Raw genomic sequence first — 23212 nt, forward strand, 5'->3', positions numbered from 1 at the left:
TCAGAGAAAATCTTATTTTCATACTCAGACTTTGTATTGTCACTCATTTGTAAGTGCGCTTCATTTAAACATGACCCCCCCCCCCATGAGCTGTGGAAGTGTTATACACTTGTACAAAGACTTTTTACCCTCCCCCCCCTCCCCTAACACTTATTAATTTATGGAACTGTTTTGTTTTTGTTTTTGTTTTTTTTTTCTCAGCGCAGTTTTGTTTTGTGTGTCCATTGGATTACAAACTTTATTAAAAAATACAAAACACCTCTCGCGCCGCCTGTGCTCCGTGCTGCGCCGCCCCGGTGCTGCTGGGCGGGAAGGCCGTGCCCCACGGTGCTGCTGGGCGGGAAGGCCGTGCCCCACGGTGCTGCTGGGCGGGAAGGCCGTGGTGCCCCACGGTGCTGCTGGGCGGGAGGGCCGTGCCCCACGGTGCTGCTGGGCGGGAAGGCCGTGCCCCACGGTGCTGCTGGGCGGGAGGGCCGTGGCTGCTGGGGGGGCTGCACTGCTGAGTCCTTGGAGCCCAGAGCCCCGTGGGGCGGTTCTGCTGTTCCCTGCAGTGCGTGGTGGCCCTCAGCCCCACGCTCCTCGTTCTAGGGGCTGCTCTGTGTGTTACCCCGTGCCCTCAGCAGCAGGAAGAGAGCACCTCAGAGCACCCCCCCCCCGTGTGCACTGCTGCCCCCTTCCCCCTGCAGCAAGAGGCAGCGGTGCTCCACGACACGCTTTAGAAAATATTGCAATTTATTCCTTTCTCTCCTTGCAGAAATACACTATTTTTTTCTTTTTTACACCATTTCCAAGCAGCTGACTTTAAATAAAGGCAAAGGGGCGCGGGGGTCTCACTCAGCAGGCGCTTGGCCCTCCCCAGCGAGGGGCACAGGGGCCAAGGGGGCGGTGGGGGGCTCCTGGGGGCTGTCACGGGCACGGAATAGCAGCTCGGCGGTGGGGATGACCTGCTCGGTCTGCCACGTGGCAGCAGCAGCCCCGTACTGCTGGTAAAAGTCCGTGTCGGCCTGGAACATGACGAGCGCCTGGGCCGTGTGGATGCGGACGTGCTGTGCCAGGCTGCTGGCGTCCAGGAATTTCTCCCCGCAGGAATCGCAGGCGTAAAGGATCTGAGTGTTGGGGTCTGCAAGGGCAGAGGGGAGGCCCGGGGTCGGGAGGCAGCGCGGCCACGTGAGCGCAGTGCGGCCCCCTCCCCTCCTCACCTGCTTCCTGCACTTGTTTCACCGCCTTGGTGATCTCTGCTTTAAGTGCTTCGGTTTCGTCCGCCGTCACAGCGGCCGCCACAGGGACCACTGCAAGAGAGGAGGGAGAAGCGATGCTGAGGGCACCACGAGGGCACGGGGCCAGGCAGGACACGGCCTGCCCCATAGCGGAGCACCCCACTGCTCACCCGTGAGCTGCGTGACGGCGGTGGCAGCCAGCGCCTCGGTGGCCAGTGTCACCATGTCATCTGAGGCCACCGTGACGATGTTGAGCTCGCTGCCGTCCTCCGGCTCCAGGATCTTCATGCCCGCCTTGCCCTGGTGCACCGTCTTGACGTGGGAGCGCAGGTTGTCCACCCGGTTGAAGCCACGGCCGCATTTGTCACAGAGGAATGGCTTCTCCCCTGGGGATGAGAGGCAGCAGGAGGTGGTTAAGCACAGCTTCAGGCACACGGGGCGGCGTGGGGAGCCCCGGGAGCACGCACCGGTGTGGATGATGATGTGCTTGGAGAGGTCGCCCACGTTGACGAAGGCTTTGTTGCAGACGGTGCACTTGTGAGGTCGGATGTTGTCGTGGTGCCGGATGTGGTTGGCCAGCTGGCTCGACTGCACGAACCTGGAGGGGACGGGAACGAGGACGCAGCGGTGGCACTACCCCAGCACCATGGTGTGCAGGAAGGGCACCACGGGGGACACGCACCTCTTGCCACAGCGCTCACACACGTAGGGCTTCTCCCCCGTGTGCTGGCGCACGTGGGCGATGAGGGAGCTGGCCTGGGTGAACGCCTTCCCGCAGATCAGGCACTGGCACGGCTTCTCTCCTGGGGAGGCAGCAGGAGGGCTCAGCCACGCGGGGATGGATGCGGAACCCCCCCGGGGAAGGGCACCTACCCGTGTGGATGCGGACGTGCCGCTGCAGCGCCCCGGGGTCGGCAAACTGCCGCTGGCAGTGCACGCAGACGTAGGGCTTCTCCCCGCTGTGGATCCGGAGGTGCCGCTTCAGGTTGCCTGCGTGCAGCTGCATCTCAGACAGCAGCACGGGGACAGCAGAGCACCCCCGCCCCTCCCTGCAACAGCTTGTGGAGATGGGAGGGACAACTCTGTCCCGCAGATCAGCTCCTTTCTGGAGCAGCCCCACAGCGTGAGGTGGAGGTTTAAACCCTTCTCTGTCCCCCATGGACAGTGGATACCCCACTCTGGGCACTCCCCCCCCACCCACCCCGTGCTACCTGAGGTGGTGAACTGCTTGCCGCACTCCCGACACTTCAGGGGCCCATCCGCAATGTGAATCTTCAAGTGAGCCTTCAAGTTCCCCACCTGACGACAAATACAGGGCTGCAGAGAGCTCCCCCACCGCCCCCAGAAGCCCCTCCTGGCGGGCACTGAGCTGCAGCAGCCCCAGCCCGTTCCCCCAGCTCACTTGGTTGAATTTCTTGTCGCAGTGGGGACACTTGTGCTCCTTGTCGGTGTCGTGGGTCTCCAGGTGCCGCATTTTGGAGGTGGGGTCAGAGAAGGAGCGCCCGCAGTAGTCACACTGGTAGGGCTTCTCCCCGCTGTGCACCAGCTGGTGCCGCTTCAGGTTGCCAGAGGTGGTGAAGAGCTTGCCGCAGTCATCGCAGCGGTACTTGGCCTCCCCCGTGTGCCTCTTCTTGTGCAGGTTCAGCAGGCTGATGAGGCGGTAGCTCTTCCCACACTCCTCGCAGCCATAGGGCTTCAGCGGGCTGCGGGGCACACGGGGCCATCAGGGGAGGGGGGCAGGGAGGGGAGCAGCACAGCGAGTTCCCACCGACCTCCAGCTGCTGTGCTGTTGTCACAGCTGTCACCATACCTGTGTGTCTTCTCGTGGGCTTTGCACGCAGCCGGGTCAGAGAAGGCCTTATTGCACTCCCTGCAGGAGAAGGGTTTCTCGCCGGTGTGGATGCGGATGTGCCGCTTGAAGTTCCCGGTGTGGGTGAACTCCTTCCCGCAGTCCTATGGGCAGAGAGATGCACGGTGATGCTGGCGGTGCCGAGGCTCGGGAGCCCCTCTGTGGCTGCAGCCCTCACCTCACACTTGTGTGTGACGGAGCCGTACGCTTTGGACTCGGTCCTGTCGCTGTAAGTACCCGAACGCAGCAGCCGCGTTTCGCCCGAGTTCTCCTGCCCAGAGTCAGTGCTCCCTGATTCGTTATCCTCGGCGTTTTCTCTGCTTTCTAATCTGGGTTGTGCTGCCTTGGGAATTTTAGCCTCCTCTTCATCCTCTGCCGTCGCCTCCCCCTCTTCCTCCTTCCCTTCCAGCTCCATCTCTGCAGGCGTTCAGAAAACGGGGACACGAAGGATCAGGAGCAGCAGCAGAGACACAGAACCCATCTACACCTCCCAATTCGGAGCCCAAGTCAAAGCTGACGCAGCTGACACCCCGCCCCCCACGAAGGGAGAACAGCAAAGCCCCCACCTCTGTGCTCACCACAACGCACCTCCTGCCTCAGTGCTTGGAGCGTCGCTGCCCTTCTCCCTGGGGCTGCTGCTGCCCACCTCGCTCTCTGCTGGCTGCAGATGGCTGGGGGATGTGGCAGCAGGGCCGGCTTCGGCAGCATCATCCACACCTACAAGCAGTAGAGCATCTTGGCCACGCTTGAGGAGAAAGAGGCAGCAGGACAGGGCTCCTGGGGGGGGCTTCACACCTCACCTCCTGGCTGCTGAACTTCCACAGGGTCCTCTTTGGCATCTGGTTGCTCTGCTGGCTCCTTGGGCTGTGCTGCTGCGGCCACAGGTGCCTCTTCCTTCCCTTCCTGGTTGGGAAGAACTTGTTTTGGTTTCTCAGAATCACCCTGTGACACTGCTGCCACTGTTTTGTCCTCAACAATCACCTTCTCAACCCCTGCAAGGGAAGAAAACCGTGCCATTAGTGTCCTGTGCCTTGCTAGATGAGGCAAAGCAAGACAAGAAAGCTACGTACCAAGCTCAGTGAGGATCTCCCTGCTCTCCACAGGGCTTTCTGCCAGCACCGTGAGGGATTTGAGCGCATTGCAAGCGTTGACAATCTCCCTCATCTGGAGGAACCCAGCCACGGCCAGCACATCTTCCACATTGTCAGGATTCAGGCTCAGCTTGGCCGTGTACATGAACTCCAAGACCTGCCCCAACCCTTCAAGAGACACAGCACGTGCTGCAAGCTCTCACCTGTGCCACCCACTTGGCTGCGGGATTCCCAGGAGCCTCAGGTCCTACCTGCCACGTTGCTGATGTCCAGGTGCACCACATCCTCCTTCTGATCCACGAAGAGCGTCCTGAAGTACTCACTGCATGCTGCCAGCACAGCTTTGTGGGCCTTGAAGTTGATGCCATCCACCACAAAGGTGCAGTCGCACAGCAATCCCAGCTGCCGCAGCTGGTTCAGCTGCTCTAAGACCTGCTTGCTGTGCTGGGGAAAATCCATGGCTGCAGGCAGAAAGCAAAGCCACGGTGAGGTGGTGCTGAAACCCAGAAGGGAACGGGGCAGAGCGTGAAGCCACGAATCCTAAGAAGCAGAAGGCAGAGGGACTGAGGGAGGTGGGATCCCCGCAGACATCTGCAGGCAGTGAGAGCTCACGTACTCGGTTGGGGCTGGGCAGGCCAGTTCAACTGGGGCAGCTGCTGTAAGCCACGAGCACGTTCCTTCAGCTGGTAAGCAGCGTGGTGAGGGAGCCTCCTCCTGTCTGCAGTGGGTTGTAGCAAGGAGCTCGCAGTGGTCTTCTGCCTTGCTCTGCGGCCTTGGCTTTCCTCTGATCTTGATTACCCCGTGGAGAGGAGCAGCTACAATAAACCTGCAGGGAGGAGGTGTCAGGGGCTTAGTTTGCTCGGCTGAGAAGTCAGAAAGCTACAGGCTGGAAAGAAAGCATTAGGAAAACCACACAAGACTGTGAGTTTGCTCTCCTCTAAGCAGAGATGCTCTCTGTGGGTCCTTCCCCCACCTCACCCAGAACACGGGATGCTTTTCAACCAAGCACCAACAAACCCCCTGTCCCGAAATGCACCTCTCGATGGCCAGAAACAGCAATATTTGCATCAAGATCTGTCTAAACCCTCACATATATAAAAGACTCTGTAAAGTTTGCAAGAGAAACTCAGCTCCACTGGAAAAAAACCAGCACTTTCCCAGCAGGACAAACAATGCTGTCTTCTGTGCTCGGAAAGCTCTGAGCCATACACAAACACAACAAGCAGAAAACAACCAAATACAACCAGGAGGGCTCAAGAAAGCAGCTGACATCAGCACAAACCCATTTCTATCAGCGCTGAGACACACGAGGATGCATCAGAGCCCCCGTGCTCAGCTCCGTGCCTGGAAATTCAAGATAAAAGTGCGGCAGCGCTGGGTCGCACAGGATCAGAGCCGGGAACGAGGGGCCCGTGGCTCTCCTCCAGGTGCTGAACTCGGGGAGGAAAGACAAGGAAGCGCGAGGTGCTCCAGGACAGGACACACGAAGCAAAAGTTTGCTGCCCGTTTTCCTACCGTGAGGGGCTGCACAGCAGTGACCCCCACCCCGGGGCCGGGCGGGCGGCTCAGACTCAGCGCTGGGCCTCACCTCAGAGCCGGGCGCACAGCGAAAAGGGACTGCACCCCAAAACCAAGGCCTCCCCCGTAAGCCTGCCCCCAGGCCTCCCCTAAGAGCCACTCAGTCTCTAGTAAGACCCGCCCCCCAGGCCCCCCCCGGCCTCCCCCGGCCCTACCTGCCATGCCGGGCCGCCGGCGGCCTCACATCACCGCCCATGACACGGCCCAGACAAAGGGCGCCGCCATCTTAGCAGCGGGCGGAAGCGGCGTCGCCCCTTCCCGCCCACCGCCCGGTAGCACTGCGCATGCGCGCCCTGCTCGGGGCGGGGACGCCCGCTCACGTGACGTGAATGTTTTCCTCCCTCCCCGGCGCGGCGCCATGTTGGGGGGCGGTGGGATGGGGTCGGTGCGTCCCGCGCTGTGCTGAGGGCTCCGCACCGCTCCCTGTGCTCCCCTGTGGGCGTGTGTTCCCTCCTTGGGTGTCTCTGGGGTTAGTGGGGGGCTGAGGCCGCTGTGAGGGTGGCCCTGCAGGCTCGCTCTGTGGGGATGAAGGGCAGCAGGGTTAGCCAGGTGCGGTCCTGTGTGCTGAAGGGACGGGGTGGGATGGGTTTGTGATGCCCATAGGAAGGGTGTAGGGCGGGGATGGCCGCGTGAGGTGTGCGTCGAGGCCGTGTTGCTCCCCACAAGGTGCTGGTGAGGTGAGGTGAGGCTGGGCCGTGCTGCTATTCATTATGCACCTGCTTCACTGCTGGGTGCCAGAAACGAGCGCGACACAGGGCCGTGTTCAGCACTGGAACTCCGAGCTGCTTTCTGCTCTTTCCCTGGCTCCCACCCCAAACAGTTCTGGGGAGAAAAACCCTTTCTTTTTTCTCCCCCGGCCTTCCACCTGTACCCCTCGCCACTAGATGGCACCGTGTGATCGCAGTGCGTGCGGGGTGGCACTTTTTGGGCAGTGTGCGTCCTGCTGCTCCCACCCCCCACATAGGTATGTGGTTCCAGTTTCCCGAGCTCTCTAGGAGCTTTTCTGATAACGTTTCAACGTTTTTCCTTGCAGCAAGGAGTCCCCCAAGCCCTGCAGCAGCTCCCGCGTCACCCGAGGTGAGCGTGGGACAGAAATAAAGCAGTGAAAGGCACCAGCTAGATCCCTTTGAACGTCCTTGTAGCATTACAGGCGCCTCAGTGCTGATCACGAGCTGCTGTGGGACAGGCCGACCTCACTCCCATGCCAAGGTAACATGAGCTGTGTGGTCGCTATAAACAGCCCTGTGCTGTGTTTGTACACATGGGGTGGCTTCAGGGCAGCGTTTGGTCCCACAAAGGAAGGAACTCTGGGTTTGGCAGCCTCTCTGCCCCAGCCTGCTGCCGTCTAGGGCTTGGTAATGGGCAAAAGGAGAAGGGGGTTTGGTGACCTTCCAGGTGGGCTGGCAGCTGAACAGCTGAGGGAAGGGCTTGGAAATAGTGCGGCCGGGAAGAAGTGAGTCACTGGGACTGGAAATAAACCAGGAGGTGGGCATGGAGCGGGGATGCTGGGGCCAGCTTCTTGTTTGCATCCAGGAGGAAGTGCAGTCCCTGCTGCTGAGGTACCCATCGGGGCTGGACCTGCAGCTGCTCTGTCCCTGTAACAGCCTCTTCTGGGGAAGAAGTGTCAGGAAAGAAAAAATAAATAAATAAACAGGAGGAGACAGCAGTTCTCAACCCAGTGCAAGCTGTATATACAACAAAAAGCTCCAGCTGAGGGTCGGGGAAGGGCTGGCTGCCCGGCCTCACTCCTCACATCCGTCCTGAGGGCGAACCCACAACCACCACTGCCACCACGACTGCTGTGGGAGCTCCAGGTCTTCCCAATCCAGCCCCAAAATGAGCGCCTCTGAAGCCTGCAGCCTCTCGGGTTGTGCAGTGAGGGATGCTCACTGTGTGCGGGTTTCACCCTTCATACCTCCCAGGGGAGCACTGCCACCCCCTCCCCAGCATCCCCTCCATCCCAAACCTGCGGGGTGGCAGCCAGCTTGCTGGGGAGCAGCCAGACAGCTAGATAAATAAGGGAGCACCCCACACGCTTCCCACGGGGCAGGGGAAAAGCCCATCCCCGGCGCTGCCCCCCAGCCCCAGCTCAGATTTTGATCTCAGTCCGGAAGGTCTGCGGGACGTGCTCGCTGTGCTTGGCCGGCTGCCGCGTGGCGCGGATGGTCAGCGTGCCATTGTCCCCCAGTGAGGATGACACTGATGTGGGGTCCACGTCGTCGGGCAGCTGGCACTTGTGGGTGAAGGTGTTCATGACGGTGCCGTCCCCGGCCAGCTGGGAAAGGGGAAAAAGGGGCGACTTTAGGCTGCGAGAGGGACAGGAGCACTTTGTTCCTTTGCCCTTGGGTGAGGCTGGCAGCGTCGCCTTGTGTGTGGTGTTAATGTTTGTAATCTCGTGAGTCACCCGGGGCTGGCAGCTGGAGGAACAAAGGTGCTGTTTTGGGTGCTGCTCCCGGGGTGCTCAGATTTAGGGCGTGTGGGGACAGCAGCTGGGAAACGGTATGGGACGCTGCAGCGAAATAAAGGGCAAAAGGATGAGGAAATGGTGACTTCAGTGTTCAATTGGTGATGGCCGGGACCACGGGGATGCTGCCCCAGCTGGGCGGGGGTCTGGGGGTGCAGTGTTGGGGTGCTCACCTTCTCGGCGTGCACCTCAATGTGGTTGTTGGAGGTGGTGACGATGATGTCCTCAGGGGCGAAGTCGCTGACGTCCACCGTGAACTGGTACGTGTTGCCCAGGGTCTTCACGTTCCCGTTGGTGCCAGGCCGAGCTGCAGGGCAGCGTGGGGGTCAGCTCATCCCCACCCTCCCCCATGATGACTCCATCCCAAAATGACTCATTTGCCACAACTCTGTGTTGAATCCAAGCCCTCCACCCTCCTTGGGGTGACCTTGGACCCCCAAAAATGAGGTGCACCCTCCCGGAGTTGTAGGGACTTGCCTGGGAAGCCCACCGGCTCGTGGGGCCGCGCGAAGCTCCCGAAAAGCTCCATGGGGTGAGCGGGCGATGAGGAGAGGCTGTGCTGGTGGAAGCTGTGCTCCGACCTGAAAGCTGAGGAGGATTTCAAGTTCATCCACTCCAGAGCAGGTCAAAGGGGCCGATGGCACCTCCTCACCCAGTGGCACCCGCTGTCCCCAGGGCGGCCGCCGAGCTTATAAAGCCCCGTTTGGCTCTGGGCCACCTTCCAGACCTCTTGTAAAACCAGCTAAATTTAGGTCCTGCTACATCACTCCGGGTGCTGTGGAAATTTTTTCCTCTCTCCCCCCCACCCCCTTCCGTTGGCTCCTCCCTGTCCTGGACATGGTGTGTGTGTGGGGGGGGGGGGGGAACCTGATTCCACTGCTGGCATTCCTGCCCACCCGGATAACACATCGGGATGGGGGACACGATGCTCCCCACACCCACTGTCCCCAGGATGGGGGGTATGGGGAGCCCTGGTCCTAGGGCTCCATGCGTGAGGAGTGGTAAGAAGACGTGTCCTTGATAGAAGCACGGTGCTCATCCAAGCTGGCAGCTCCACGCAGGAATCTGGGCAAGGAGGGATTGCAAAATCTGCATCCTTCAGAGCTTCCCTTCCCCCCCAGGGCAGACGGGGCCACATTTTGGGGTAGAAAAGAAAAGCTCGGCAGGCAGCTCAGCGGAGCAGACCATGTAAGGCTTTATTCCCTGTGCTGACCCGCCGGGCAGCCCTGCCAAAAAATGCAGGGGGGTGTAATGTGAGCAACCCCCCCCTCCGTGCTGAGTAATTCCAACAGGCGCCTGAGTCACCCTTGGCTGTCCACGCACGTAGAGATGCTCAGAGCATCACTGGGGACTGCACTGCTCCTCGATGCCCCCTTGGCTAGGGCCGGATTTGCCCCCCCCCCCCCCCCCCCCCGGGGTGTATTCAGAGGCTGAAACCCTTTCCTTGTTGCTCCGGTTGGCTCCAGCCCGCGTGGGTCTGCCCACCTTGTCAAGGTCGTTTTTAATGAGCTCGTTTGCAAACTCATTTCCACCACAGCACTGGCACAGCCAGCAGCAGCAACCTGAGCAGCCCCAGACCCCAAAAACGCTCCCGGGATGGAACCCCCCAGCCCAGGGAAGGAAGAGGAGAAGGTTTTGGTGTCGGAGCACAGCTGGCAGCCCTGCCCCAAAGCTCGCAGGAGGCTGCGAGGTGAGACCCCTAGCCCTACATTCGGGCACTCTAAGTTGGTTTGGGGATCTTCTGGGGGCTTAGCACCCTGTTGCCCCCACCTCGGTTCTGCAGGGTGCCTGGAGGTGGTGAAGGGGCTGCTCTTCCACGTGGGGGAGGACTGGTATTTCCTCTTTGTCCTTGGGGTCCTCATGGCCACCATCAGCTTCATGATGGACCTCATCATCTTCAGGCTCTACGAGGGTAAGGAGGGGCTGCAGCATCCCCTGTTTTGGGAGGAGAACCTGAAAACTGGGGGAAGCTGGGGGGGAGAGGGGGGGGTTTGGGGTGTCTTCCCTTCCCAGCACTTCTCCTCCAGCCCACCGGTGGCTGTACCAAGAGGTTGGTGATTACTTGGTGCTCAAGTACCTCTCGTGGACCATCTACCCCGTGGCCTTGGCAACCTTCTCCACTGGCTTTGCCAACAGCATCACGCCGCATTCGGGAGGTGAGCAGGCACTCCTGGGACCCCCCAAACCCTCCCCAGTGCAACAAGTCCCCAAAACTTGTGGAGTCCTCACCAGTCTTGGAGCCCTCCCCCCCTCCCCCCAACGCAGAGCTCTTCTCCCCCACCCAGGCTCTGGCATCCCCGAGCTCAAGACCATCCTGAGCGGCGTGGAGCTGGAGGAATACTTGGCCATCAAAAATTTCGGGGCCAAGGTGGTGGGGCTGACGTGCACCCTGGCTGCTGGCAGCACCGTGTTCCTGGGCAAATTGGTGAGCAGGGAATTCCAGCAGGGATTTCTGCTCGGGCTGTGCAGCGTGGCTGCTCAGCGCTGCGTCCTCTCTGTGTCCCCAGGGTCCCTTCGTTCACCTCTCCTCCATGGCTGCAGCTTACCTGGGGAAGATGCGGACCTCGGTGATAAGGGAGTATGAGGTGGTGGCAGTGCTGGGGTGTTTTTTGTAACGGGTTTTCTCTCCAAACCCAAGGTGTTCTGGCTTAACCATCTTCACTGCAGGACAAGTTCAAGCAGAACGAGATGCTGGTGGCTGCTCAGGCTGTCGGTGTGGCCACGGTTTTTGGGGCTCCCATCAGCGGTGAGCGACCCTACTGCCCCTTTCCCACACGAGGGGACCCCCAAAGCTGAGTGAGTCCCCCCCATTTTTCCAGGGGTGCTGTTCAGTATCGAGGTTATGTCGTCCCACTTTGCTGTGCGGGATTACTGGCGTGGCTTTTTTGCTGCTACTTGTGGGGCCTTCATGTTTCGCCTCCTCGCTGTCTTCAACAGTGAACAAGGCAAGGCAGGGCAGGGAGCAGCCCTGCAGTGTCTTTTGCCCCTCCAAAATAAATCCACACACTCCTTCGTTCCTCCCCAGAGACCATCGCTGCTCTTTTTAAGAGCGACCTCAAGGTTGATTTCCCTTTCGACCTGCCAGAGACCTTCTTCTTTGTGATTTTGGGGTAAAGAGGGACCTAGTGGGGGCAGGCTCCTGCCCATACCTTGCCCTCACAGTGCCCACCCCCTGCCTGAATCCCGCCCCCATCCTTCCCACTTCCCTGCCTACACTCTGCTTGTCCCCTTCCCGTTTCCTTGTGCACACCCTGCCCATCTCTGCCTGCGCTCTGCCCTCTCCTCCTCAGGGTCATCTGTGGAGCCATCGCCTGTGCCTACCTCTTCTGCCAACGCTGGCTGCTGGCAGCTGTCAGAGAGAACCAGCTGACGGGCAGGCTGCTGGCCACCGAGTGCGTCCCACGTGCCCTTGCTGTGCCCCTGAACCCATGTGCCCCAGTGTATCCATCCATTTGTGTCCCCCAGTGTGTCCCACCCCACTCATCCCCATCTCCCCCTGCTGTGTGCGTGCTTTCCCACGCAGCCATGTGTCCCTTGGTGCATCCTTCTGTCTCAGCCTCCCCTCTCCTTGCAGCAAGCCCCTGTACACAGCGCTGGTGGTGCTGCTGCTGGCGTCCATCACCTTCCCTCCAGGCCTGGGCCAGCTGATGGCCTCCAGGGTGAGCAGGGCTGGGGGGCTCCCCCGCCACCCCCTGCCTGACCCCACACTCATGCTGCTTGTCTGTCTGTCCAGCTGTCCATGAAGGAGCACCTCATCTCGCTCTTTGACAACCGCTCCTGGTCTGTGCTGGCCCAGAACGCTTCGACGGCCGCCACCCGGCTGGGGGACCCTCGGGGGCTGTGGCAGGAGTGGTGCCACCCCTCAGCCACCATCTTTGGTACTTTGGTCTTCTTCCTGCTGATGAAGGTACCTCGCTGCGTCCCCAGCCCCGCACCATGAGCCACCATCCCCATTCCCATGTGCTGTGCCCCTCAGTTCTGGATGCTGACCCTGGCCACCACCCTGCCCATGCCTGCTGGGTACTTCATGCCTGTCTTCATCTATGGTGAGTCTGGGGGGGCCCTGTCCCACTCCTGAGGGGCACCCAACCCCTTCTATATGTGGTGGATAAGGGGATTGCATCCAGCACTGGGACTTGCCCCTGGTCCTGCTGCTGGGGTCTGGGTGTTGCTTCTAACCCTAAGATGTGGGATTGTGTGGGGATGCCGCAGCTGTGTATTTTGGGGGGGGGTTTCTCGGGGGTCCCTGGGCTTCTCCCCCTCCTCAACCCCACAGGAGCGGCCATCGGGCGGTTGCATGGGGAGGTGTTGGCCTCGCTCTTCCCCCGTGGCATCCGCGCAGAGGGCGCTGCGTACCCCATTGTCCCCAGTGGGTACGCTCTGGCTGGTAAGTGGGTGACATTGGCGGGGTGGGGGCAGTGGGGCCACCCCCATCCTCGTGCCACCTCTGTCTCGTGCTGTAGGCGCTGCTGCTTTTTCGGGTGCCGTCACCTACTCCCTCTCCACCGCCCTGCTGGTGTGCGAGGCCACCGGCCACGTGGCCCACGTGCTGCCCATCGTGCTGGCTGTGCTGGTGGCCAACGCCATCACCCAGAAGTGCCAGCCCTCCTTCTACGATGGCACCATCATCGTCAAGAAGCTGCCCTACCTGCCCCGCATCCGCAGCCGCCACATAGCGTGAGTGTCCCCCACGGGGTATGGTTTTGGGGGGGGGGGGGGTCCCCACTAAAATAAATAAATAAATAAACGGTGGGATTTTGTCCCTGTTCTCCAGCTCCTACCGGGTGGTGGTGAAGGAGTTCATGGAGCAGCGCGTGGTGGCCGTGGCCAAGGGTGATGGCTTTGAGGCGGTGCTGGAGGCCCTCAGTGCCACCACCGATAAAGAATACCCAGTGGTGGAAAGCAAAGGTAGGCTGGTGGCTACGCGGGGGTCCAATGGCCATGGGGACATCTCAGCTGGTGGCCTTGGGGTCGCCTCACCTAGCTCCTGCCCCCACAGGGTCACCCACGCTGGTGGGCACCATCAGCCGTGCCAAACTGGTGGCCTTCCTGCAGAGCCACGAGCACCCCCACGCACCCCCAGGGCCACTGCAGGACAAGGTGAGCCTGGGGCACCCGCTACACCCAAAGGAGGCATTCTTCCACCCAAACATACAGTGCATCACCACCTCTGTCCCACTGCAGCCAGCCTCCGTGGGGACGCTTGGGGACGACTGTGCCATCGAGCCCATCGTCCTGCAGCTGTCACCATGGACCTCACTGCACCAGGTTTGGGGTGGGGGGGGACAGGTGACAACGGGGCCCCCCGCCCCACAGAAACCTGAACTGTGTCCCCTGCTCCTTGCAGGCACACCATCTCTTTGAGCTGCTGAAGCTGCAGCGCGTCTTCGTCACCCGCTATGGGGAGCTGGTGGGGGCTGTCACACGCACCGAGGTGACAGTGGGGACACTGGGGGAACACGGGGCAGGGAGCGTGAGGGGATGGCACCCGTCCCACCTCCTCTCTCCCCTTGCAGCTGCGGAGAGCCATAGAGGAGCTGGCCAAGGACGCGTGACCATCCGTCCTGCTGCTGTGTTGATTAAAAAGGGCTCCATTTCAGGAGCATCCGACCCTATTGCCACCGCATCCTCCGTTTTTTGGGTGTAGCATTTCAAGGTGCCGAGGGTGCAGCTGATGCTAACGAAGGCGGAGCAATTAATGCCGGGCATGCCCGAGCTCAGCCACGGGGAGGGGTGAAACGAGGTCAGCGCCGGGGGAACACCCCAAAAAATGGGTACGGCAGCGCCAGGGGGGTGCGGGGGCCGGCTCTGTGGGGTGGGGGCCAGGCAACACCCGTGAGAGGAGGACACCACGGAGGGGTGAGAGAGCAGTGATGGGTCTACAGAGCGGGGCAGGGGGAGTGCAGATGCTGAGTACAGGGAGCACAGCACCCTGGGGGGAAAGAACCCCTGGGTGACAGAACCACAGTGCCCCGGGGTGGGGGGGGGGAACAGCAGCGCGGTGCCCATAGGGCTGGGAGTGTGCAGCAGCCCCAGGGCAGCCCCTGCCCCACACACGGCCCCGGCAGCTCCAGCAGGGATTGGGAGTTTCACCGAAACTCCACGCGGGGAGGGGAAACCGAGGCACAGCAGCGCACTGGGGCACGGGGCGTGGTGATGTGCTGTGCCAAAAAAAACCCAAAAGGGCAAAAAGAACGAAAAGGAGCATTGTGCAGGAGCTGCACAACCACGCAGCCCACGTCGTGGGTTTGAGCTCGAGAAGAAAAAATCTGATGGCAAGGAATGCTTTTTCCGGTGCTTTTCCCACCCGGTTATTTGCAGCCATCCCTGCTGCCAAAGTAACCCTGAATTCCTCGTGGCTTTGGGGAGGGAGATGGGAAATGTGCACAAATGCTTGCTGAGAAACCTTAAAACCTCCTTCGAATGAAGAACAAGAGAGGGTCCTTCCCCTGTACTCCTAAAATCCACCTCCACGGAGGACATGGGGGTAAAAAAACAAAACAGCACAAAAGTTTTATTCAAATCCAACTCACTGTCATGAAAATCATGAAAACCCCATAACATCTGTTAACAAAAAACAAAAAAAAGGGAGGGGAAACCCAAAACCTGCCCCCCCCTTCCTCCCCTCCCCCTTCTATTTTTTTCCTCTCCCTTTTACCTCTCCGAAATTCAAGACCTTTTTGCTTCCTCTCAATAAATATACAAAAATATAATAAATTAGAAAAACAACAACAACAACAAAAGTCAAGAGGTAACACTGGTGAAGGGCAGAGAAAAAGCAGCCCAGTGCTGGGAGAGGAAAAGGAGGGGGGGGAAGGCAGAAATGAAGAAATTCTGGGGCCAAAGCTGCGTGGCTCAGCCCTCTGGTTCTGTTGTTTGTTTGTTTTTTTCTCCTTGAAATGCAGAAAAAAAAAGTGAAACCCCCCCCAAAAACCATCCTCACCCACTTGAAATTGTCATTTTGTTTTGTCCTCGGCCTGGCGATGCTGACGTGGTGAATAATATTAATAATATTAATAATAATAATAATAACAACCATTTTAAAAAATAACAACAATAAATAAAAGCGGAGGGTGGTGGGGACGCCGGGGGTCTTCATGTGCCCGTGTGGGGGCAGATGGGGATGGCAGTGGGGCTGAGCTGCTCCTGCAGCCCCAGCAGGCTGTAGGCGATGCGCTTCTTGTGGCCGGGCAGGCGCACCCCGATCTTCTTGATGTCACTGTAGGGGAAACAGAGAGGGGGTGTCAGAACTGCAGGTGGGGTTTGAGGGTGAGAACAGCAGCAGAAGGGGCCGGGCTGGAGGTGGTTTGATCCTGAGCATCTCTGGGGGCATCCCACTCCCCGAGCGCTGCAGGGGACGGGATCCAGCCCCGCTGGGGGATCCCTAAGGATGGATCCCGTGGCATTTATGCATTACTGTCCCTACAGCCACTGCCACTCACTCGCTTGTCATCTGCAGCACCTTCTCGATGCTGCTGTAGCCGGCGGCGGCGAAGTGCTCGGCGTACTGATGCATCTTGATGGACTCGAGCCACTCGGGCACCGAGCGGAAGGGGACACCGTCAGAGCCACTGGTGCTGGGCAGGTGGATGGAGATACTGTAGGACGGGATGGGAGGGAATAAGGTCAGAGCACAGAAATGCACGGAGGCAAAAGAAGGAAAAAACATCATGCAGAAATGCAAGAGTGCAAAAGGTTTGGGCAGAGGTACAGGAAAGGGTGTGAAAGGCAACAGGCAGCCCAGGAAACTCAGGTGGAAATGAACGGATGAGGGCGCAGCACTGCACAGATGCAAGAAGTCGAGCAAGAGTGCCATACAAAACATGCAGGAGAGTGAAAACAACGAGGAGTGGAGGATTAGACAACAGGAAGACGAAGACTGGAGAAGGCAAAGAGCAGTGCCCTCTTCCTGCAGCTCACCGGGGGTCGAAATCCACCAGCGCCTTGAGCGAGTCGGGGGCGCAGACGAGCTTGTCCAGGATGCTGACGATGTCGGCGAACTTGGGGCGCCGGGCACGCTCCTGCTGCCAGCACTGCATCATCAGCTGGTACATGGCCAAGGGGCAGTCCAGCGGGGCGGGCAGGCGGAAGCCCTCGCTGATGGCCTTCATCACCTGCCAAGGCACCCCAGAAATGCAAAGAATAAAGAAACAAAAGCCCCCAAAACAGCAAAGCTGTCCCACCCGGAATAGCAAGGTCACCTCCCAGAATCACAGAATCAATCAGAGGGGTTGGAAGGGACCTCAGGAGTCCAACCCCCCCTCCCAAAGCAGGTACCCTGCAATAGCACAGAACAGCAAGGTCGTGCCAAGTAAAGCAACGACAGCATTGCAGAAAACAAGGTCATGCCAAATAGAGCACTCAGCCCCTGAATTAGCCCCCCAAAAATGGGGGTGCAGGCGCTCACCTCGTGGTTGGAGAGCTCCCAGTACGGGCGCTCGCCGTAGGACATCACCTCCCACATGACGATGCCGTAGCTCCAGACGTCGCTGGCGGAGGTGAACTTGCGGTATGAGATGGCTTCGGGCGCTGTCCAGCGGATCGGGATCTTCCCACCCTATTGGGGGCAACGCCGTCACAGTTCCCCAGCAGCGGGGAAAAAGAAAGGAGGCAACGATGTGAAACTGCACCAAACCCAAACAGGACCCCCAAAAATCCCCTTTGGTGGCACTTACGCTGGTGGTGTAGGTGGCCTCGGGGTCGTCCTCCAGCACCCTCGACAGCCCAAAGTCAGACACCTTGCAGACCAGGTTGCTGTTGACCAGGATGTTGCGTGCAGCCAAATCCCGGTGCACGTAATTCATGTTGGCCAAGTACTTCATGCCCGCCGCGATGCCCCGCAGCATGCCCACCAGCTGGATGATGCAGAACTGCCCGTCTTTTTCCTAAAAGTGGAGAAAATAACCCCCAAATCCACCTCTTGTCACTACAGGGACGTGGATGGAGATGGCTTTTGTCTCCATGGGGATTTTGGGGCTGAAGTCCTGCTAATCCCACCCCGGGGCGACAGGATTCCACCACGCATCGCCTACCCGCAGGAATTTGTCCAACGCGCCGTTTTCCATATACTCCGTGACGATCATGAAGGGTTTGTCTGCAGAAAGAGACAAAACATGTTGAAAAATTCCAAAGACCAACTCCATGCCTGTGAAAATAATGCTTTCTGGGGGGTCCAGCAAGCTTTTCGGGATGGAAATGGTGGCTTTAGGGCACTCACACTTGGAGATGACACCCTCAAGGCGGATGATGTTGTTGTGGCAGAACTGCCCCATGATGCTGGCCTCGCTCAGGAAGTCCACGCGCTGCTTCTCCGTGTAGCCCACCTTGAGTGTCTTGATGGCCACCAGCACCTCCTTCTTGCCCTGCTTCAAGGTGCCCATGTAGACCTCCCCGAATTCTCCTGCTCAGGCCAACAGCGAAGTTCAAAGCATGCTCCCCCCTCAGTTTGGGGACAGGTGACAATGTGAGGACCTACCGGCACCGATGACTTTCTGTCGGGTGATGGAGGACGGTGAGATCTCAGTGGTGAACTTGAGCACGGCTTGGTTGGGGTCTTCATAGGTGTGCGGGTCAACATAGGTCTTGAGGGGCTTCAGCTGGTCTGTGGGGTTGGCAGCAGTGTCACCCCCAAAGTGCCCTCTTTGTGTCACCCCCATGCCTTGAGCCCAGCACCGTGCCACTCACCGGACTTGGAGAAGTAGACGTCCTCGGGGGACTGGCGCGATGGCAAGTTCCTCCTCCTGCGGAACAGCAGTGTTTGGCCCCAATACTCACCTCTGGGGTGGCTAAAAAAACCACCTGCATTTGGGTTTTTTGAATCTCTCCCTACCTCCGGAGGATGTAGAGGAGAACAGCGAGGAGGAAGACAACAAAGAGGACACCGGTGATGGAGCCACTGATGACAGCAGCAGATGCCATGGACTCAGCCTCTGTGGGAACAGTTGGAGCCATGTACACCCCATAGTACCCCCCAAAAAAAACCCAAATCCCCAAAATCCCATTCCTCACCCTCAGATAACGTCTCAAACTCATGCTCGAGGCTGAAGGCACCGTGGCCATCCTTGGTGAGCGCCTGGACCCGCACCAGGTAGGAGGTGCCAGGGGACAGCTTGGGGATGGTGACAGAGGTGCCCTTGCAGCGCAGCACCGAGTAGCTGTTCTCATCCGTCTGAGGAAGCAGAGAACAGAGTGAGCAAGGAGGGACTGTGCAGGAGACACGAGGTGGGACACAGACGGGATGCTGTCGGTGGCACCTTCTTGCTGTAGGTGACTTCGTATTTCCAGACCCATCTCTGCTGCCATGGGGGCACCGTCCAGGAGAGGACCAAGCTGGTGGTTGTCCGTCCGTCCAGGCTCACCGACGTCACCTGGGGTGGCTCTGCGATGGAGATGCGGTGTCAGAGGTGGTGGCAACTCTTGGGTTGCGCGATGGCGGCCGTGGTGGCACCCCGTGGTGGGGACACAGGTGCAGGTGGCCCTTACCTGTGTGGTTGACGCTGATGCTGGTGCTGGCCATGCTGCGGAGAGGGCTGAAGGCTGAGACGCCGTTCCGAGCTTCGACGGTGAAGGTGTAGTTGACCTGGGGCTCCAGATTGGACACTGTCACCCTCGTCCCCACCAGCACCTGGGGGGGCTGTGAGTAGCGGACTTCCCCATTGCAGGGCTGGCACTCTCCACTCTCAGGCAAGCACTGCTCGCAGGTGACGCTGTAGGTGACATCCTGCCGGCCACCTTTGTCACTGGGGGGAGACCAGCGCAGCTGCACGGTGGCCCCCAGCCTCACAGCTATGACACCGCGGGGGGGTGAAGGAGGACCTGGGGACACAGAGCGTGGTGTTGAGGTCAAGGCATGGATATGACCCCTCACACCCCACACCACGATCCCAAAATGCCACTCACGGGTGCAGGGCATGGCAGCCGGGTCGGTGGGGGCACGGAAGTGCCCGTCCTGGCAGGGACACACGGTAGTGGCAGTGGAGGATGGCAGCGTGTTCTCAGGGCAGTGCTGGCAGCCGCTCAGGGGCACCTCAGCCTCGAAGGTGCCAGGGGGATAAGCTGGAGTGGGGGGTAACAGAGCAGTCAGCACTTGAGCCCCCCCGTCCTCAACCTAAGCATCACCACCAGCTTCTGGGGATTCAGGGTGCTATGCCTGATTCTGCAGCTCGTTATTATCCACCACGGATAGAGGGGGCTCCTCCCACCAACCCACCCTCTGCCCGGGGTCAGCGACACAAGGCCGCTCCCAGGCTTCCCCCAAGGACACTGCCCAAGAGCTCCCAATTGCATTGAGCACCCCCAAGAGTGCTGAAGATGCCCCAAAGATATCCCCACGGACACTCCGCAGAGGCAGGGACAGCGATCCTCTGGGACCCCCAACATCCTCCCCACTCCCACCGATTCTCCCCATCCCCACCTTGGCACTGCTCTCCCACTGCCTCGTAGCCAGCCTGGCACCGGCACTGCTCGATGGGCACCAACCACTCTCCATCCGTGTTGCAGTGCAGCAGGGGCGCCCTCTCAGCCACCGCGTGCTCCACGCAGGCACCCTGCACCTCGGCCAACTGCTGAGAATCAGCACCCGCCACCGTCTCGGGGAACAGCGCCAGGCCCCGCAGCACGGCCGGGCACGTCTTGTAGTACACCCGCACCGACAGCAGCGACATGCAGGCCCCCAGGTCCTGAAATGCCAGGTAGAAACCCTTCCGGCTCAGAGGTCCCACCGAGCGGACCTCCACGTTGAGTTTGACATTCCGCGTGTCCAAGTCTTCTTGCACCGTGATCTCATCCGGAGCTATGGTGTCAATCTTCTTGAACTGTCGCTTCTGGAAGTTGGTGCCGTAGTCGACGTCAGACTCAGCGTAGAAGAGGTTGAAGGTCTCCTTGCAGAAGCCGTCGCTCCCAGGGAAGCTGCTGCAGTCGCGGACGGTGAATTTGAGCTCGATGAAGATGCGCTGGGCCTCGCTGCGGTAGATCCAGTTGGTGCGCAGCCAGTTCTCCTGCTCGCCCTGCAGCACGTTGCACACCACGTACAGGTAGATCCCAGTGTCGTTCAGCATGTGCTGCTGCAGGTCCCACTGCACCGCAGGGAGAAACGGGTCCGTGCTGCTGCTGAGCACCGTCCCCATCCCCATCCCAATGGATGCCCCCGGGCCCCAACCCCATGGAGGTCTCCATTTCTGCCACCATGGATATCCCCCATCCCCATGGATGGCCCCATATCCAGCCCCATGAATGATGCGTCCCCATCCATACCACCATCCCCACCCCCATGAAGGTCTCTTTCCCCATGGTTGATCCATCCTCATCCCTATGGATACTCCCATCCCATCCCACCCCACCCCACCCGTGGTGCTGGTTTGAGTAGGAGCTTGCTGGGTGCTCACCCCTTTGCCGTAGGGTTGGGTGAGCCAGCCCAGCTCCCCTTGAGACTTGGCGAAGTCCAGCAGGACAACTGTGTGGGGAAAGAAGGGGGACATTAGTGGGGTGAGCACGAAGCCAGGGAGATGCCAACCAAGACCCACAGCCGGGCCCACCAACGCACTCAGATGCCTCTTGAAAGCACAGATACCTCTGAGTCCCCTGGAACCCACAGATGCCCTCAGATCCCACAGGGCCAACAGATGCCACCTGGATCCACGGAGGTCCCCAGTCCCATACATATAACATTCCTGGGACCCACATATGTCCCCAGGTCCCATGGACACCTCCATAACCCGTGGAAGCCCCCAACACACCCAGACACCCCTAGCACCTTTAAACACCCTCAGATGCCTCTGGGACCCCCAAAGATCCATGGGACCCCCGCAAGTCCTTAGGACCCCAAACCTCCAGGAGCTCCCACCCCATGCCACCACCCTGTGTCCCTCCAGGTCCCTTAGGGCCATCAGGAGAGGACATGTTCCAGCATGCCGAGGGTGGTGGCCGGATCCAGCACCGAGGGAGGAAGAGGAGGAGGAAGAGGAGGCCACGGCCGGGTCGGAAGCGCCCATGAATCAGCCCCCAGGAATGCGGCCGGCTTCGCACCCACTGGGACAGCCTCAACCCAACCCCCGGGGTGGGGGCGGGGGGGGGAATTTGGGGACGTGAACCCCCACAGTGGGGTAAGCACTGAGAATGCCAAACTCGTGACACACTCGACCCCGCAGGGCCGCGTCCGGGGAGAACACGGGCACGGCACAGCACTGCTTTCCTGCGGCTGGAATTCCCCCAGGAGGGAATACCCCACACGGGACGGGTTCACAGAGGGCCCTTTTTGGGGCTCACCCCCCTCCGCTGTCCCCATCCCCACCTGCACCTGCACGGCCGGTGCACCATCCCTCTTCCTCCTGCCCTGTCCTCACTGCCGTCCCATTGCTGCTCCAACCCTCACTGCCCCCATCCCATCCCATCCCATCCCATCCCATCCCCTCTCCACCTCCACCCCCCACTCCCACACCTCAACCACGGCCTCGGTCCCCCCTCCCCACCCAGATCCTATTTATCTGTGGGGTTGGGGCAAGAAATCGATCACCCCCCTCCCCCCCCCCTTGTTCCTTTCCCCTTGCAGAACCCACACCCGGCACCCCAACTCTGCCCTACTTTCACCCCAAACTGTTGAGCCCATAGGGATGCTCCTTGGGGCGCCCCGAATCCCGCAGCCCCCCCGCAGCTTTCTAACCCCCGTTCCACCCTCAATTCCTTCACCCTCCAATAAAACAAACCCAACCACCTCCACTTTGCCCCCCGAGAAAAAAAACCCTAAACTGAACCCAAACCGCCCCGGGACGGGGCTGGGGCTGGGGTTGGGGTTGGGGTTGGGGGGGTTGTTTTGCCAGCACCTTTCGGGCTTTCCTGACATTGTTCCCAGCTCCGGCACCGGATCCCGCCCCGAACCCTCTCATGGATTTTTATAGGTTTCTTTTTTTTGGTTTTTTTTTTTTTGGGGGGGGGGATTTTTCAACTTTTGCCTCATCTCTCTCTTCCTCCTACTCCATTTATGTAAGGGGTCCCCGTGAGGGCCGGGGGTGCGGGTTGGTGTTGGGGGGGGGGGTCCCCACTTTTCCCGCAGCGCTCAGAGGGGGACCCGATGGGATGTGACCCCGCGGGGGTCCCAAACCCTCCGCCTTTAATCCGGATATGATCACGATTGCCATTATTACTTCACCTTTTGCCCCCCCCGACAAACTGCATCCCCAAAAACGCTGCGGGTGGAGCGGCACTGAGCTCCATGCCCCCCCCCCAAAAAAAACCCCAAAGAATAAAACCGAACCCGAAAGGAAAAACAACAGAATGTGGGGGGGGGGGGGGGGAAGAAAAGGGAATTCCGACTTTTAAAATCGGGATAAAGTTTAAAGAGGAGGAGAAAAGGAGGGGAAAAAAGTTTGGGATCGGGGGTCGCGGCGCCTCTCACCTTCCTTGGGGACGGCGGGGCAGACGAGGAGGAGGAGGAGGAAGAGGACGGTGGGGGGGATGAAGGCTGCCGGGGGGACCATGGCGGTGCGCGGCCCCGCAGCTCCACGAAGTCCGTTGGAGCGCTTCGGTTCTGTTCACTCATGCCCCGCTGACGTCACGTGGCCCCGCCCACAGGTGGGAGCGCGGGGGGGGTCTTAAAGAGGCAGCGAGGCTCCGCGGGGGGGGCACCTGGAGGGCGGGCGGTCCACCCCCCCCCCCCCCATTCACCTTGGGCTGCGGAGACCCTACCCGCACACGTGTCCCGCAGCACACGAGGGGTTAAAGCCCCCCCCCCCCCATTCCTCCATTCATAAAGCGGCGTGGGAAGGGGGGGCAGCCAATGGCGGGGGGGGGCGGGGCCTAGCGCTTCCCACCCGCAGAGCTGCGGGAGCGCTCCCGCTGTCCGTCCGTCCAACCGCCAAACCCCCCCCCCCCATCTGCCCAGTCCGCTACCCAGCTCTCTGTCCAAGCACTTCCCTGTCCCTCCATCCCTCCCTCTTCCCATTCATGCCCCCACACCCACCCCATCCATCCCCACCCGTCCGCCCGTCCCATATCCCTCCATTCCGGTACCCCCCCCAAG

The 23212-nt window shown here is 60.2% G+C and overlaps 4 protein-coding genes across 8 annotated transcripts; 1 reads left to right on the plus strand and 3 right to left on the minus strand.

Moving 5' to 3' along the window:
- Positions 1 to 770: 770 nt before the first annotated feature.
- Positions 771 to 5211, minus strand: ZBTB17 (zinc finger and BTB domain containing 17). Of its 2 annotated transcripts, XM_065738065.1 has the most exons (16): positions 5194 to 5211; positions 4774 to 4983; positions 4409 to 4618; positions 4137 to 4325; positions 3867 to 4058; positions 3655 to 3783; positions 3245 to 3483; positions 3028 to 3170; positions 2620 to 2920; positions 2429 to 2516; positions 2091 to 2207; positions 1900 to 2020; positions 1685 to 1815; positions 1388 to 1603; positions 1200 to 1289; positions 771 to 1120 (listed from the first exon to the last, which is right to left on the minus strand). In XM_065738065.1, the coding sequence occupies exons 3-16, from the start codon at positions 4614 to 4616 to the stop codon at positions 831 to 833; spliced, it is 2454 nt and encodes an 817-aa protein (XP_065594137.1). In that variant the 5' UTR covers positions 4617 to 4618; positions 4774 to 4983; positions 5194 to 5211; the 3' UTR covers positions 771 to 830. The 2 variants fall into 2 exon arrangements, with proteins under 2 accessions (XP_065594137.1, XP_065594135.1); XM_065738063.1 differs by lacking the exon at positions 5194 to 5211 and having other exon boundaries at positions 4774 to 5066.
- Positions 5212 to 7402: 2191 nt separating this feature from the next.
- Positions 7403 to 8899, minus strand: HSPB7 (heat shock protein family B (small) member 7). The gene is made up of 3 exons (XM_065738066.1): positions 8677 to 8899; positions 8373 to 8506; positions 7403 to 8010 (listed from the first exon to the last, which is right to left on the minus strand). Exons 1-3 carry the CDS (start codon positions 8807 to 8809, stop codon positions 7825 to 7827), a joined length of 453 nt encoding a protein of 150 aa, XP_065594138.1. The 5' UTR covers positions 8810 to 8899; the 3' UTR covers positions 7403 to 7824.
- A 748-nt stretch (positions 8900 to 9647) lies between these two features.
- On the plus strand, positions 9648 to 13792 carry CLCNKA (chloride voltage-gated channel Ka). The gene is made up of 19 exons (XM_065738067.1): positions 9648 to 9889; positions 9983 to 10111; positions 10227 to 10355; positions 10485 to 10624; positions 10707 to 10784; positions 10867 to 10945; positions 11019 to 11144; positions 11225 to 11309; positions 11490 to 11591; positions 11774 to 11858; positions 11933 to 12106; positions 12176 to 12245; positions 12476 to 12586; positions 12663 to 12876; positions 12974 to 13107; positions 13199 to 13299; positions 13384 to 13467; positions 13547 to 13633; positions 13716 to 13792. The coding sequence occupies exons 1-19, from the start codon at positions 9796 to 9798 to the stop codon at positions 13752 to 13754; spliced, it is 2061 nt and encodes a 686-aa protein (XP_065594139.1). The 5' UTR covers positions 9648 to 9795; the 3' UTR covers positions 13755 to 13792.
- A 1406-nt stretch (positions 13793 to 15198) lies between these two features.
- EPHA2 (EPH receptor A2) lies at positions 15199 to 22670 on the minus strand. 4 transcript variants are annotated; one of them, XM_065738071.1, is made up of 17 exons: positions 22589 to 22670; positions 20583 to 20650; positions 19613 to 20273; positions 19099 to 19254; positions 18682 to 19014; positions 18453 to 18577; positions 18208 to 18367; positions 18029 to 18128; positions 17884 to 17939; positions 17675 to 17800; positions 17417 to 17599; positions 17232 to 17293; positions 16875 to 17084; positions 16607 to 16756; positions 16120 to 16313; positions 15642 to 15797; positions 15199 to 15418 (listed from the first exon to the last, which is right to left on the minus strand). In XM_065738071.1, the coding sequence occupies exons 1-17, from the start codon at positions 22668 to 22670 to the stop codon at positions 15295 to 15297; spliced, it is 2946 nt and encodes a 981-aa protein (XP_065594143.1). In that variant the 3' UTR covers positions 15199 to 15294. The 4 variants fall into 4 exon arrangements, with proteins under 4 accessions (XP_065594143.1, XP_065594142.1, XP_065594140.1 ...); XM_065738070.1 differs by lacking the exon at positions 22589 to 22670 and having other exon boundaries at positions 20583 to 21028; XM_065738068.1 differs by lacking the exon at positions 22589 to 22670 and having other exon boundaries at positions 17232 to 17599; positions 20583 to 21029.
- Positions 22671 to 23212: the final 542 nt, after the last annotated feature.

This window comes from Cyrtonyx montezumae, unplaced genomic scaffold (genome assembly GCF_038088225.1).
Source record: "Cyrtonyx montezumae isolate F1298 unplaced genomic scaffold, pur_monq_1.0 scaffold_21, whole genome shotgun sequence".
NCBI lineage: Eukaryota > Metazoa > Chordata > Aves > Galliformes > Odontophoridae > Cyrtonyx > Cyrtonyx montezumae.